The following is a 14,681-nucleotide window of genomic DNA, read 5'->3' on the forward strand; positions in this document are numbered from 1 at the left end:
CACAAGGCCAAGGAGAGCAGGCTGGCCATTAACTGCCCTTGATGAACTAATTAATCATGGGCACTTGCTGCATTCCCGTTCCCGCACCATTATTAATGGCTCTGTGGACTGGGCCGAGCGGCAGACGGGCAGCAGAGCCTCCTCCTCCTGCTGAAGCGGCAATCCTGCTCTGCAAAGGGCACCGGCTTCACCCCGCCAGCAAACGGGAGAAACTGCCGAGAGCTGCCCAAACTCCCATTTCCTCCTCCTCAGGGTTGCAGAGTGACTCCCAACTCTGCTCTGGGGCTCAAGGTCCCTGCCACTGAAGGACAGCCCTGCTACCAGCTTCTCCCTTCACATGGGGATTCCGTGCAGCCACTGACACTAGCCACTTCCAGTGCCCTGGCTTCCACCTCGTGCACTCCCAGGCACCCTGGCCTCACCTGGAGCCATCTCGTGCCTCCTCCATCTGCAGAGCCTTCCTTCTCCAGCTGCATTCCTGGAGTGAAGCCCAGTTCTCCCCGCAGCTTGGTGAGGGCTCTCAGGGTTGGATGCAGGCACCCTTGAGGCTGCTCCTGCTCCAAACATGCTGCCAGGTCTCACGTAGCCACAGCCTGCACGTGGCCAACGAGCCCAAGTGTCCCTGGTTTGGAGCAAGAAGACATCACTGGGAATGAATTATGCAGCCGAGCAGAGGCGGCTGACAATGAATTATGCACACTGCTCCCCCTCGGCCACCTTCTCCCCTCCCCTGTTTTCTTTATCTTTCTGGGTGACAAGAAGGAAACGGCACGAGGAAGGGCAACCAGGAGGTGTGCCCAGAGCCCCCTGCGGAGCTGGCCTGGCTCAGTCCAGCAGGAGACATGATGCCAAGCTGAGCCCGTCGCCAACCGCAGCAATAGTTGCAGGGACACAGACTTCCCCCTTCCCTCCCTCCCTCCGCTGCAGGATTTGGTCCAGGTCCATCCGAGTGCTGCAGAGGTGAGAGGCTAAAAGGCACTAAAGTCTCCAGGCCGTCTGGAAATGAAGGAACCGTGCAGGCACCATCTGGCCGGCTCCCTGGGCTGGCCCAGGCGTGCGCACCCGCATGCTAAAGCGGAGGACTCTGGCAGTCCATTCATCAAAGTGCTAATTGGCACTGATTTGCATCAGATCCTATCCCAACCTTTGCCCAGTGCTGGCTATTTCCACACCGTGTCCCACGTGTGGCTGCACCGAGTCTGGCTGGAATGAGACATCCCAGGCAGTGGCCCCGAAACGGTCCGCTATGAGCTGTGAATCCCTCTAATCCTTTCTCTTCAGGATCCCAAAGCACTCTGGCAAAGGGCAGAAGCACCCCCTTTCTACAGGTAAAGAAAACACCCCATTGAAGGGCAGACCCCAAAGCCAGCCTGGAAACTCAGAGCTCACCCGGGTGTGCCAACAGGAGAAGGGAGGTGGGAGATGTTTGGCCAGATGGGGTAGGGTGCCCAAGTGGAGTCATATTCCCATCAACCAACTTGCCTTAGAGGATGAAGATCACATCACCTTGGGGTTAGTAGCTACTAAAAAGCAAAGGTCTCAAATCCTTCCATCCACTGCATCCGTTTGGTGTCAGGTCCTCACAACAGACGGGAGGAGATGGCTGCGAGAAGAGTCTGTTCTGCTGTTGTACTCGTTCAGAGAAGGACCAGCATCACCCTCTCCACCCCCTGCGTTTGTAAGAACTCCCAGTGTTAATGGAGCCTGGGTTTGGAGCCAAACCAAATCTTTTTGAAGCTACTCACCTCTTCGAGAAGAAAGAAGCCTTAAATTGTTTCAGCTTCTTAATATAAATGGGGGCAAAGTAAGAAAGAGAAGAGCTGACACAGGATTTAGGATGACACAAATTATATTTCTGAACATTGCCAAGAAACAAAATGGGACAAATCCATCTAGTACTTGTCACTGGAACTGGGCATCACAGCTCTGAATACAATGGGAATTGTTCAGCTTTGTTTAAACAAAACAAAAATTAAAATATTTTAAAAAACACTCAAAACCCAAACAATTCTCAGGTCGTTGTGGTTAAACTCAGAGACCAAATTAACAGAAGAAAAAGAGATTGCCAATACATTGCCAAAGTCATTGCCATTTGATTCAGTTAAAGAGAAGCAATAAGCCCAGGACTGCACCTGGCAAGTTCCAAGTAGGGACCATCTACGTGAAATGCAGACTAGGGATGGGATTAGCAGAATACACTGTAAAAAAAGGTGAAGGAATTACAGCCATAAAAGCACAAGCTCGTACAGACCAGTCTTCACAGCTGTAGCTTCTCCATTTAGTCTCACAAAATAAATTTCTGAAATTACTGTCTAATTCTCAGCCCCCGCATGCCAGCTACAGACCCCAAGCTTCACAAGGGCTGTTGACACAGTCCAGCCCTGGGGGTCACACAGAACACCTTCACGTAAGGAGTTTGCTACTCAGAAACGTGTAGACCAGAGCATGCAAGCAGAGAGGTGTCTGCACCAGTGTCAGTGTGACAGTTCCTGTGTGGCAAAGCAGGGCTTTTCTTTGGCAGCCCACAGAAGAAAAGCTGTTTCTTGTTTTCCTAATATCAACATTATCAAGCTGCACTGCGAATGATTTGCTGATGGACACGTCGGTGCATCTTCTAGCTTTGCGTTTTAGGCTGATGGGAAGTGCCCTGTGCTACTGTCATCCTCAAAGAGCATGGGAGAGGTTGTGAAGCAGGAGGAGCTGGAGAGTGGGGGCAGAAAGCACAGACTACTGTGTTAGAAGCAGACAGGCCTTGTCTGTGGAAGATCAGTAGCTCTTCCTAGAAAGGGCTGAGAAAGACACCTCTGCATCCTCTAAACAAATGACATCCACTTGTTTTGGGGTACGGACTGCACAGCATCCAAAACATCTACAAGAGTGGCAGAGAGCATTCATTCTGTCTGGCACAGAGCAGAAAGGGGGAAACTCTGAACTCAGTGTCCTTTGCAGGAGAGAGACACCCGTTACCATATTGACCATGCATATCTTGACCACTCACATTTTGTTCTCAGCCCTAAATATAGAGGGGGGACCAAGAGGTGAAGCAGTCAGCACATCAACCCAAAATGAAAAAAGATAATGTATCTCCTTAGCTTTGGGCCTTTTCCCCTCAAGAAGCTGTTGCAAAATTAACTAAGCCAACATCCCAATTCCAGGCAGAATATGAAATCCTTACACCTGGTTCCAGGTCAAAGAGAGACCCCTTTCACCTGGGGGTGTTTGCCTTGACCACGGTCTTTGGATGGTGGGACAGGAAAAGGTCCTGAACAAGGCTTCAATAATTGTGGCAAACGGATCAGAAAGCAGGACTAGCTCTGAGCACCTGGAGCGAAGCCTGCACAATCCCTTTTACTTCACAGCCAAGAAACACAAAGGTGGTAAAAGCAGACAGTTGAGGAACACACATGGAAAGTAGCACAGAGTGTGCAGGAGTCTGCCTGGAGCAACACATTCATCTTTACCTTGGGACCTTTCCCTAATTCTATCTAATAAAGACATATTACTGACATCGCTGAGATAGAAAAAAGGGAGAAAAAGCAATGCCTTATTTCTTTCATATCAGTTGGGCAAACGATAATTCCCACTGCACAATGGGATTAGGCTCAAATTGGAGTAGCATCCTAAATCTGTAGTCACAAATCTGTGACCAAACTGAGACCAATAGAGCAAGAACGTCTTTCTAAACCAGGCTACAAAACAGTCAATGGCATGGGATGAGAGATGCTTTTATTGTTCAACCAGTAAAACAATAAAGTGGAAGATTATTAGATGGGAAACAGCAGCTTTGCTGACACCAAGTAATCCCTGAAATGTGTCCAGTGTACCTGTCAGTGGAGCAGAACTGGGCAATAGGCTTCTTTAGGTGCTCTTCAGTGGATAATATATTCACCAAAAAATGCAGTTTAGGGTTAACTGAAACCAGCCATCAGATTAAGAAAAAAAGGCAAAGGCAAAAAGACTATTAACATTAAAACATTTTCTTTCAGCATTTTCAAAACAGAAGGTTTCACATTTTTGCTTCAAAGCAACTTGCTATAGTCCAAGTAATAATGTTTTTTAAAAAGTGAGAAAGCAACCCTACAAATTAAATGCTTCGTTTGGGTCTGAAATGATTAAAGTTTTTTCTATGTTTCGATTTTTCCCTTTTTCATTTCACTGAGAAAATGAAAAAAAAAAAAATCTCAGGTCACCCTTACAACTTCAGGTCACCCGTACAACATTTTTCCCCTGATTTTTCAGTTCAGCCTGCAAACTGAAAAACCACTGTGGGCACAGCCTACTTGGCAGTTTACTCTTTCTTGGAATCAGTCTTGGAATTTCTTACTCTTTCTATTGGAATCAGTCCTAAGCCAAAGAAAACGGGAAGTTCATTTCACCAGGTAATACCAACCCGAATCAAGGTATGTAGCAGATGTAAAAATACTGAAAATGGGAGGAGTTGTGGTTGTTCACAATGGGCTGAACGTGACCCAGGAGAGAAGAGATCTCCTAGCTCCAAACAACATTGCCATCTATAAGCTTCATGCTATGCCATCCTACTCTCATATAAGGCAATTTATAAACTGTGGGTCCAATCCTGCGTTGGACTGGGATGTGCTGCCACCGCTTCTCCGTGAGCAACGCAGGATCCGGGTAACTCACCCTTCCTGCTCTAAGCAACTGGGGTTTGGGGGTTGGGATTTTTGGGTTGGGGGCAGTAAAAGGGGAGCGAGAGATGCAACATCCTCCCCACTAGCAGTATCTGAGCATCACTCACGTGACCTGAAAACAACATCCCTTTTTTGCAGAGTTTTACGACTTCTGCAGGGACAATACAGTACTGGATAGTTGCTTCGCAAGCTCAATAAAGTGAAAAGGCCTTACAAGGATTTTTGTTGGGACAGTCATCTGGTTCAAACACAGCAGAAGACAACAACAAAAACAGCAAAAACCCAACAATAAATTAGATATCAGCACAGCTTTCTAAATGCTCTAGAACAATTACTTGCAAGACAAAAAAATCACAGCTCTAGTACTTAGAATCTTGTCATTTTTTTAAAAAACAATAATCCACAGGTTTTGCATAAAAATAAACATTTTAAGCTGACAGCATTATGTTAATTGGATCAACCCGCTTTTTATATATATATTTCTATGTATATTTAAATGTATATTTTTCTATGAATATTTTTAAAGGAGTAATGGAGTCACAAATGCATAAAAATAGATATTTTGGAAAAAAAAAAAGAGTAATAATAAAAACAAACCTGGTGAAAAAAAAAATCAAACAGGGCAGCATTCTAAAGCAATGGCTCACCATACTCTAACTTGTGGAGTCCAGTCCTTCTGTATTGTGAGCAGTTACCCCTAAATACTATTGGGTTTTGGAACACTGATGTAAAATATGAATTCCTGCATGTTTAATTAAAAAAAAAAAAAAAAAAAAAAAAAAAAAGAAAAGGGGGATCAACCCGCTTTTTATATATATATTTCTATGTATATTTAAATGTATATTTTTCTATGAATATTTTTAAAGGAGTAATGGAGTCACAAATGCATAAAAATAGATATTTTGGAAAAAAAAAAAGAGTAATAATAAAAACAAACCTGGTGAAAAAAAAAATCAAACAGGGCAGCATTCTAAAGCAATGGCTCACCATACTCTAACTTGTGGAGTCCAGTCCTTCTGTATTGTGAGCAGTTACCCCTAAATACTATTGGGTTTTGGAACACTGATGTAAAATATGAATTCCTGCATGTTTAATTAAAAAAAAAAAAAAAAAACTACAACAAAGGAGAAGGGATGTAGGATATAGGACAGATTTTGATGCCTGTTACATTGCTGTAAAGAACTAGCACAGATCATTTCCCAAGCTGAAAGCAGGAGAAACACCAGCAATTCTTGCATTTCTAAGAATCTACTTTCCAATAAAAATCTGATCTGTCCCTCTGAACTAAAATTAAAAAAAATATATCCACTTTTGCCCTACAATGTTTTCACTGTTTTCCTACAAATAATCAGAACAGACTGGAAAAGGTGGGATTTTCGGAAGTGTGTGTCAGCATTCTGTGCATCTTTGACAAAAGCCAGCTCCTAACAGTTAGGAAGATTATTTCAGAGAGTGATCCTGTTCCTTTACAGCAGGAGGTAACTTCACTGTTCAAAAATCCCTTCAAGGCAAAAAGATCATGAAGGTGAGGGGAAAACCATAAAAAAAATTATAATAGCCCGACCTGCTTGCCAGCTGCATCAGTATTCAAGTAAAGTTTAAAGTACCTTTGTGGGACTTTAGAGTCTTGGAGGGTCAGACCAGCTTATTTTAACAAGTGTAATATGCACTTTGAAACAGCCTTGTCATCTGCTTGTTTAGACTAAAAAAAAAAAACCAACTCAAAAACAAACAGAAGCAAAGGAAAGGTATTGGAAAGGTCTCAGCATCAGTACCAGACTGCAGGGTCTTCTTGACACTGACACTTAGATATTCTTGCCTTCCTTTCTAATGCATTAAAATATCATGAAGTCATGCAGCCATTTTAAATGAGCATTTCAAGAGTCCAGTTTTCCTAGAAGTTACCTTGATCACCAGCACAACACTGGAGAAAGCTGATCTAACAGTATTTCACTTAGAGAACTCTCCAAAGGAATATAAGATACACAATTCCACAAATAACAATGCCAATTAAAAACACAGAAAGCAAATTGTTTTTTTCTGGGAAATTCTTTCCGAAGAAAATTTTTCTTCCCTTATCTCCTTCTTTAAAAGTTAATTTTCTAACAAACCAGATTTGAGATCTATCTTTCATCTACGTGATTCTAAGCTTTTCTGAAACTGACAACAGGGTTCTGGGGGCAGAGGATTCCCTCGCCTAAATTTCAGCACCATCCAAATGGCATCCGCTTGTTTTGTCTTGTTTCTTCTCTTGAATTTGTCCATTCCCCTTAGCATTTCACAGGCCAATACTACTGCAAGAATTTAGGTATCTGCATTTGAAAGAACTTCGGACTGAGCACAGCTTCACACATTTCATCTTCTCCATGCCCTTTCCATGTAGTTTCTTCTGTCTTTACACGTACAAAATCACAGTTTGTGTAACACTGTTTTAAAGGAAGAAAATAAAATACACACACGCACACACATACATTGTATTGGTGAACACTATACGCTAAATATTTTTTTCAACAGCATAACAGAAAGTTTGGCCTACTGTAGGTTGAACACGTAGGGAAGGCTGAATTTTTACTGTTGCCATGCAAGCTACCTTCGAGACAAAACAGATGAACCACCCAAGAGCAAATGCAGCTTCTACTCTCAAGCCATTAGACAAATACTGCCTTTCCAGGGATCAGACTGACATCTCGCCAATTCAGTCAATGCAGTATTTAGAGAACCACACTGAGTTGCTTCTGCATCAGTCCTCTGAATCCAAATGCTGTTAAAACCAAAGGGGGAAGAGGGTATTCAACTTGCCTTATTATTATTAATAACTATATATTTTGATAACACTTTGAATTTCAATTTACTTCTGAAACCTTGCCCTTTGAGAAGAACACACCCTTAAAGTTGACTTCTTTTTTTTCAGGCTTCTGTTCCTTTAAAATTCTCTTCTTTTCATTTCGCTGTTCTTTTTCAATTATCTACCAGAACACTTGCTTTCTTCCAGCAGAAATGTGGCTGGTGGGCTGGGGCTTTCACTGCACCCGCTCCGTGAAATTCTCTGGGAAAACTCCTCGGCATTGGTCAAGTTCCTTACGCTGGATCCAGTCAGATTCCTTCACACCCATCAGCCATCCTTCATCCTAGAGAAGAAGACAGAGATCAGATGCTGAGGGATAGATATGAGTAGGGAGTTTTCTTACGGAGTGCAGGCCAAGGAGGTGTCAAGGCATATCAAAGCCATGCTTGTAGTTGGCTTGGAGACAATCCAGGAAGAGGATGGAGGAAAAGGAAAAAAAAAAAAAAAAACACGTTTTCATTCACATTCCCTGGGAAAAGACAACATCCCACCAAAACTCCTATCTGACCCAGAGTGTCTAGAGACAGTGAAATTCTAAACAGTTAGCAAGTGTAATAGAAACATGTCATAATTTACACCCATTGAAGCAGGACAAATTTTGCCAAAGAAAATCTCTAGAGCTACAGTGCAGGAACCACCTACCTCACCTTTCACTATCTAAATATGAGGGGTCTAGCGTTCTCCATAGTCAGAAAAGAGATGGACAACTCCACAGTGTAATTCACCCATTCATCTTGGGCACAGGTCTTTGAAAAGGAAAGGACAAGTCATTCCTTGGAGGTGCTCATGCCCTGCTCTAGTCACAGCACCTGGGTGATTAGCATCTTAGAGAGATGACACAGGCAAAATGAGTCTTGCTTGCTGTGCTGAAAATTTCATCTAGAGAACTGGGAGCTGAGGACCTCAACCCATCTTCTCAAAATCCAACAAGCTGTTTGGCTTGATGCAAGATGTGGTTGATAGAACTTCCCAACCTGTGCTACACATGGTGTAAGATTCGAGGTTTCTCACAAGGGCCCTCCCTAGCCACCAAACCTATAGATCTATAAAACAGGGATGCAAATGGAGCCCTGCCTGGTAGAACCTGCTCAGGACAAAAATCAGATTTCCTACCCTCTCCTTGCTAATTGCAGGGTGTCCAGCACCAACATTTATGGTCCACCTGAGCATGAGGGAGATGAGATATTCAAGATGGGAAAGCTACAATTCTTGCAGCTTGGATGTGCAGCTACTCTATTCACTGCATGCCTTGGAGCTGCCACCAGGGAAACACCCCTTCAACGTTGTAAATGTGCCCATTCATTTGCAGTGGAGCAGCCCATGGGTTAAGGTTGCAGCATGAGGCATCAGAACTGCACAGGGGACCACCACCTCCAAACCTGCTTGCTCTGCATCCACCCCTCTGGATGAGCAAGCATGCATCAGGCTCATTTAGAGATATGTCATCACATCCAGCTACACAACTTGCCAGAGCAGAAACGCTCAGGCAATCAGATGCTCTAAGCTGGGGGGGAACGGGGCGTCCCATGTGCAGCTCACACTCCTCCTTTCCTGGAACTGGCAGGAGTTACCCGAGTATTTACCCAAGGCCAAGGAACACCTCCCTTGAAACTTGTTCTTTAAAAACATACCTGCACAGTTCAGGAGTGATGCAGCCCTCACCAGGGGTGATCTGTGAGGCACACACTGCTTTCCACTGCCATTTTTGAAGTTCTGTCCTCTTGTCTTGTTTCTGCACGTGTCACGTGGCTGCAACTCAAACCAGCCACCGTACCCGAGTTCCCTGCTCCTTGCAGGCTGTGCTGGGTGCCTGCAGGCTCAATTAGCCCTTGCTGCTACCTGAGATTTGAGCATTCAGGAGATGTCATGGGAATGGCATGAGACAGGAGCCCATCTGCAGCAGCCAGCTGCAGGGGCTGAGGAAGGACTGACACGCCATAAATCAGGAAGACAAACGACTAGGCGGAAGATGCTGGGCCCAAGTGTTTGGAAGGCAGCTTCCAGCTCACAGCACGGCAAGCACAAAAGCTCATCCATTTGCACACAGCGTCTGTGCCATACAGCATGCATCACCCCCACTGCATCCTGCCACCAAGGGTCTCCTCAGCTGTAGGGATTAGACTCGAGGACCCAGATTGACCCTCGCCCGTTTCGAACCACGTCATTTGAAGTGCCAGCGTTGAAGTGCTGCTGCCCTCAACCCCTTTTACCGTCAAGAGAGATGAATCCAGGCCTGGCTGATGTACCCACAGACTGAGACCTAAGCTATAAGGCAGGGACATGGATCACGGTCTGTTATCCTAAGCTTCCTCCACTCACGTGCACAGTTCATGCACATGTTAACAGCCAGCGTCTCCTGGCTGGATACGGTCAGGGTTAGGGAAATGAGCTGTAGCACAGGATACACTGTAGGAGGGTTAGAGGGCTTCAGTGCAGCTACAGCATCATGTTAGCAACACTCAGAGCTCACCCTCTGCAGCTTGGAGAGTCTCGAGTTCATGGCTGTTGCACCCACATCCAGCTGAAGTGCAAACAGAGGGCATTGAAAAACTCTGCTCCAAAAATGCCATCTCCTACCACAGAAACTAGGGGAGCTGCCACTCATTTCCTATCCAGAGAGCTTTCTGAGAAAGAAATGCCCCAAAATGCTTGTGCAGAGCAGTCCCACTCAGTGTTGTCTCCAGAAGGAATCGCTGCCTCTTCCCCACACAACCCTTCCCCCCAGAGCACCTAGCTCTATGGGAACTGCCAGCACATCATAGCTCCCATTTCACAAGCAGCAGCAAGATCTGCTTCCATAATTCACAAAGCCAACAGCTGAGCCACAAAGAAGATTCACATCTTCTGGGGCCAGCGAACTACACCACTTTTCCTTTACTCCTTGTGGAATTCAGATCTTCTCTGGGCTTTGCCAAACCCAAAGAGCTGGTGACTACTGAAGAAATTTGAAGAATTCCCTTCCTTTTCCAAACAAAAATCTGGAGACATGAGTATGAATTTTATAAAATCACCACTTCCCTCAGCCAAAGTAGTAAAACTGCTGCAGACTGCATCAGCTGGAAGCCCTCAAACACAGCAAGTGAGGAGGATTTACTCAAGGCTTCTAGAAAAACATTGCCAATTAAATTCAGATTGGAGATGGACAGTAAGGCTGTTCTCTGGGGGCTGAGCAACCTGCTCCAGCCTTTGGTTCTGCTGCCATCTCCTGACCAAACACTGTCTTTTGGAAACAGGCATTGCTATGCTGAAGTGCAAGACATGATCGATGGCAAGCTGCTTTCTCAGAGCTCCAGCATTTCTCAAAAGTGGAGAAAATATCATAAGCTGTGGGTCACTCCTGCCAATGCCACAGTCTGCACTGCAGTGGTCCCACGAAATGTGCACCAAGTTCAGGAGCAGTAAGGAGGCAAAATACAGGCTCTGCGTTGGCTCAAATGCCCTGCTAGTGACAGGAAGCCATGACTAGTTCACATGCTTTATGCAGGATATTGTCTCTACTTTCCAATAAAAAGCAGAGTCCTCCTCTGTTGCAGGAAGCCAACCTCAAGCTCTCCCGCCAGCTCCCAGCCACAAACTGATGGCTCCGCACCCAGCCAGCCAACTGTTAGTGGAGGAAGAAGCAGCTCTGGAAATCCCCTTGGTTCCCCCCACGCCCAGGCTCACCTTGTCTTCCCCACTCACCTGCTCCTCAGGGTTCTCAAATGGAATCACAAGCACCACATCCCCAGCCTTCAGTTGCAGCTCATCACTGTCGGTGGCCGTGTAATCATGCATGGCCTGGACCTATGGGGAGAGGAGAAGAGAGCTTGGGTGAGGCCAGCCTTCTCTCACCCAGCTCTGTAACGGGTGACAAGGCTTTCCACTTCATTGATTGGCTGGATGATTCAGGTTGGAAGGCACCTTTGGAGGCCATCTGATGAAAGGCCATCTGATCCAACTTGCTGCTCAACGCAGGGCAAGCTTGGCTCACAAATGCCACATCTACAGGGATAAACACTTCTCTTAAATCTAATGGCTACGTGCTTGTTCATGCAGCCCAGCATGGAGCTTGTCTTTCGCAGAAGGGCATCCTGGTGCATCTCATTCAACTTGGTACACATCAGCACCTCCTCCCTGTCCTCTTTTAGAAGAGTTGAATTCCCATCTTATGGGCCTAAAAACCTCACAATGTAGAAAGCCTGTATGCACTCAAATGGTGCCCTGTATTTTATATATTTTTTTTTTTGCAGCTGGACTGCAAAAGTATTAGAGATTATAGCCTCCCATCTCCGTCACAGCAAGCAGGGAGAGGAAACAGAGAAGGGTATCAAGTTTGGATCTTCAAGTGATTGTATCCTGCTGTGTTTTCTCTTTGGTATTCAGCCTAATTCCTATCAATATCTGCAATACAGCCTTTCTACTTCATAACGCATCTCTCCACTTCAAGCACTAAAGTGCTGCACATAACCTATCAAAATGTGATGAGCCTCCTATTGTTCTTCAGGGTTTTTTCATTCTGCTTTTGGTAGATCTCCCAGGAAAAAAAAAAAATGATGCATGAACATGATTAAAGCAGAAGAAAAACATTCCTAAAGCAGGTTAAACAAACAAAAAAGGAGACTATCATTTCTCACTTTCAGGACATGATGCATCTGTGCTGTCTTGCCACCGTATTGTATTTTGCATGTTAATTTTGTGGCCTACATTCATCCAGAATCACTCCTTCCCCCACACCTTCAAAACAAGCTGCAAGTGATCTTTGGCATATTCAGAATATCCACCCTACTTTGCTGTCTAATCCTATGTTTTTCTCTGTTCATCCTAGCTTTTTAATTTCCCCAGACATGAAGTCCTCAGTCCCTACTAGTGTTTCCAACCCCTATTCTTTTGCAACTTGCATCAAAGTTTAACTTTTGCAGTTTGGAGCACAGCTTTTTATGTAATACCCAGAGTCTGTGACTGACACTACCCTACCGCCAGAGACAGAAGTAACTGCAGCAGAGAGGAGAAGGGATTTTGTTATACAGCACAGCCAGACTTTTAGACACCAATGCTCTTATAGAGTCCTTTGAAGAATCTGGAACTGCATGAAGCTAGGCTGCTGGACAGGAAGGTGTATCTCTCCTTCAACTTTCTTTTTCCCTTTCAATGAGGCATAGCCCCTGGCCATGCTGAGCAAAAGTAGTTAATTCATTACAGGGGAAAAAAAAAAAAAAAAAAAAAAAAAAAATCACCAGAAACTCAGTGCCCAACCACCACGCACTCACCTTGAACAGAAATCCTGGGGGCATGTCAGCTCTTTCAGAGGAAGCGCCTCCTTCCACAGTGCCATTGACAGTAGCAGGGAAAGTTTCCACAACGACAGCAGGCAGAGGGCTCTGGTAGGTGGCAGCAGCCAGGGAAAGAAAAAAGCCATTCAGAAAAGAGAATCCAAAATTGCAGCTCCAAGGCCGCCCTGGAGGATCCACATCCCAACCCTACCCATGGCTTCAGAGGGTTTTCCCAGCACACCAGTGACAAAAACACCCCAAAGGACAGAAGAGGCAGCAGTGAGAAGGCAGGAGAGGTGACCTCTGCCTTCCTGTGCTTAAGGCTGCAGAAGAGCAGAAAGGATTTAGAGTTTTTCTGGGCCCATAATGCCTGGCATTTCCCATTCACTGTGGTCACAATGAAGTTCTTACAGAGCCCTCTCGAAACAGACAACTCTGATGTAACAGCCTATAGGAACCAAGCGGCCATAAGATGCCACCCTAAAAAGATGGCAGTGTCTGGGGAAGAAAGAGGAACCCTAGATATTCAGGGGGCAGAGGCAGAGCCCAGAGAACAGCTAAAGGAAATGGTGAGCAAGGAAGAATTCAGCAAACACCACAAGCTTAGCACAGCATGGGCTGTGGGCTGGCTTCACAACCTGGGTGAAGGGACAGTTCTTTTTGTGGCTCTTCCAGCAGATCTTCTCTCTAAGCATCACACAAATAAAATGCAATGGCTAAGACTGGCCTCTGAATAAGAGCATTGTAACTGCTGGAGTGGCAGGAATGTGTTATTCCAAGCAGCCACACATTTTCCCAGCCCAGCCTCCCACATCTGCTGTAAGACAAAGGGATGTGACAGAGAGAAGGCACTGCTGTCATTCAAGGTGCTTACCGATCCTGAATCAGCTTCGGTTTTAGATGCTTCAGCTCCAGCTGCTGCTTCTGATCCAGCTGCTTCAGCTCCTGCACGGGCTGCTTCTGCAGGCTGCAATACAAAAGCCAGCCGGGTGGAGAGTTAGGCTCATTACAGCTACACGTGTGTGCAGAAAAGTGCAGCTCAGGCTGTCCAAGTGCTCTATGCGGTTGATTGCTGCCATCTGCTGACAAATAGGTGAGAAATCTCAGGATCTCACTAGGTTTCTTGTCTCCCTCTTTCTCTGCAACCCAGTGAACCTGCATTCCCTCACTCCAGCCACGCAGCAGGCAATACTCCAGAGGAACTAAATGAAACAAGAAAAATCCTTTGCGCCTCTTTCTTTTTATGGTCTAAATTGCAGACCTACTTCACACACGCACGGTATCTATTATTTCCTATAGATTGCCCACTTGTATGGGAATACGTCTGTTTGCACACCGAGGGACAAGGATCTCTCAATAGGCTACTTCCAAGGATCAACAATCAAGGAATATTTAATCCTTTGCATGCTCCCAGAACCAGAAGAGTATGGCAATAGTGTGTCCAGATACGGAACTTAGTCTGGTTGCAGCATCTACATGACAGTAGCACCAAAGCAAACTGAACTGAAAACTGTGCTAACTTTCACCCACTTTGATTTTGGATATGTCCAGACTCATGAGTTTTGATTCTGTTGTGAATATTCCACTAGTGAGAATTTGCTATGAATATTCCCCATGGTGTGTGCACACATTTGTGTTGGTGAGGAGAGGGAAGTTTTTAACGCACAAAAGCTGCCACCACCAGGGAGAAATACTCAGCATCACCTACAGACCACTGCCTGGCAGACACTGTTTGAGGAAGCCCAGGGACAGGGGTTTCTGTGCACAGTAAAAGACCAGCCAAACACCTCTGATACACTTATAGTGGTTCAAGCTTTTATTCTCCCTTGCCTGAAGTCAGGCTAACTGTGTTTTAACACAAAATCAAAGCTATTCATTTGCCCTTCCCAGAAACTGCAGCAATGCAGGAAGTAAGTTGGATTGGTAGCATCAATGCTG

The 14,681-nt window shown here is 45.3% G+C and overlaps 1 protein-coding gene across 7 annotated transcripts in view; it reads right to left on the reverse strand.

Moving 5' to 3' along the window:
* Positions 1-5,979: 5,979 nt before the first annotated feature.
* BIN1 (bridging integrator 1) overlaps positions 5,980-14,681 on the reverse strand; it is a 95,179-nt gene continuing 86,477 nt past the window's right edge. For all 7 annotated transcript variants that reach the window (XM_014954643.1, XM_014954648.1, XM_014954646.1 and 4 more), the window contains 4 exons: positions 13,618-13,710; positions 12,741-12,851; positions 11,176-11,277; positions 5,980-7,777 (listed from right to left, as the gene is read on the reverse strand). In XM_014954643.1, coding sequence (XP_014810129.1) covers positions 7,670-7,777; positions 11,176-11,277; positions 12,741-12,851; positions 13,618-13,710 — 414 coding nt within the window. In that variant the 3' untranslated portion in view covers positions 5,980-7,669. The remainder of the gene's footprint in view (positions 7,778-11,175; positions 11,278-12,740; positions 12,852-13,617; positions 13,711-14,681) is intronic.

The sequence above is a fragment of the Calidris pugnax genome, unplaced genomic scaffold (genome assembly GCF_001431845.1).
Source record: "Calidris pugnax isolate Ruff unplaced genomic scaffold, ASM143184v1 scaffold103, whole genome shotgun sequence".
NCBI classification, from domain to species: Eukaryota; Metazoa; Chordata; class Aves; order Charadriiformes; family Scolopacidae; genus Calidris; species Calidris pugnax.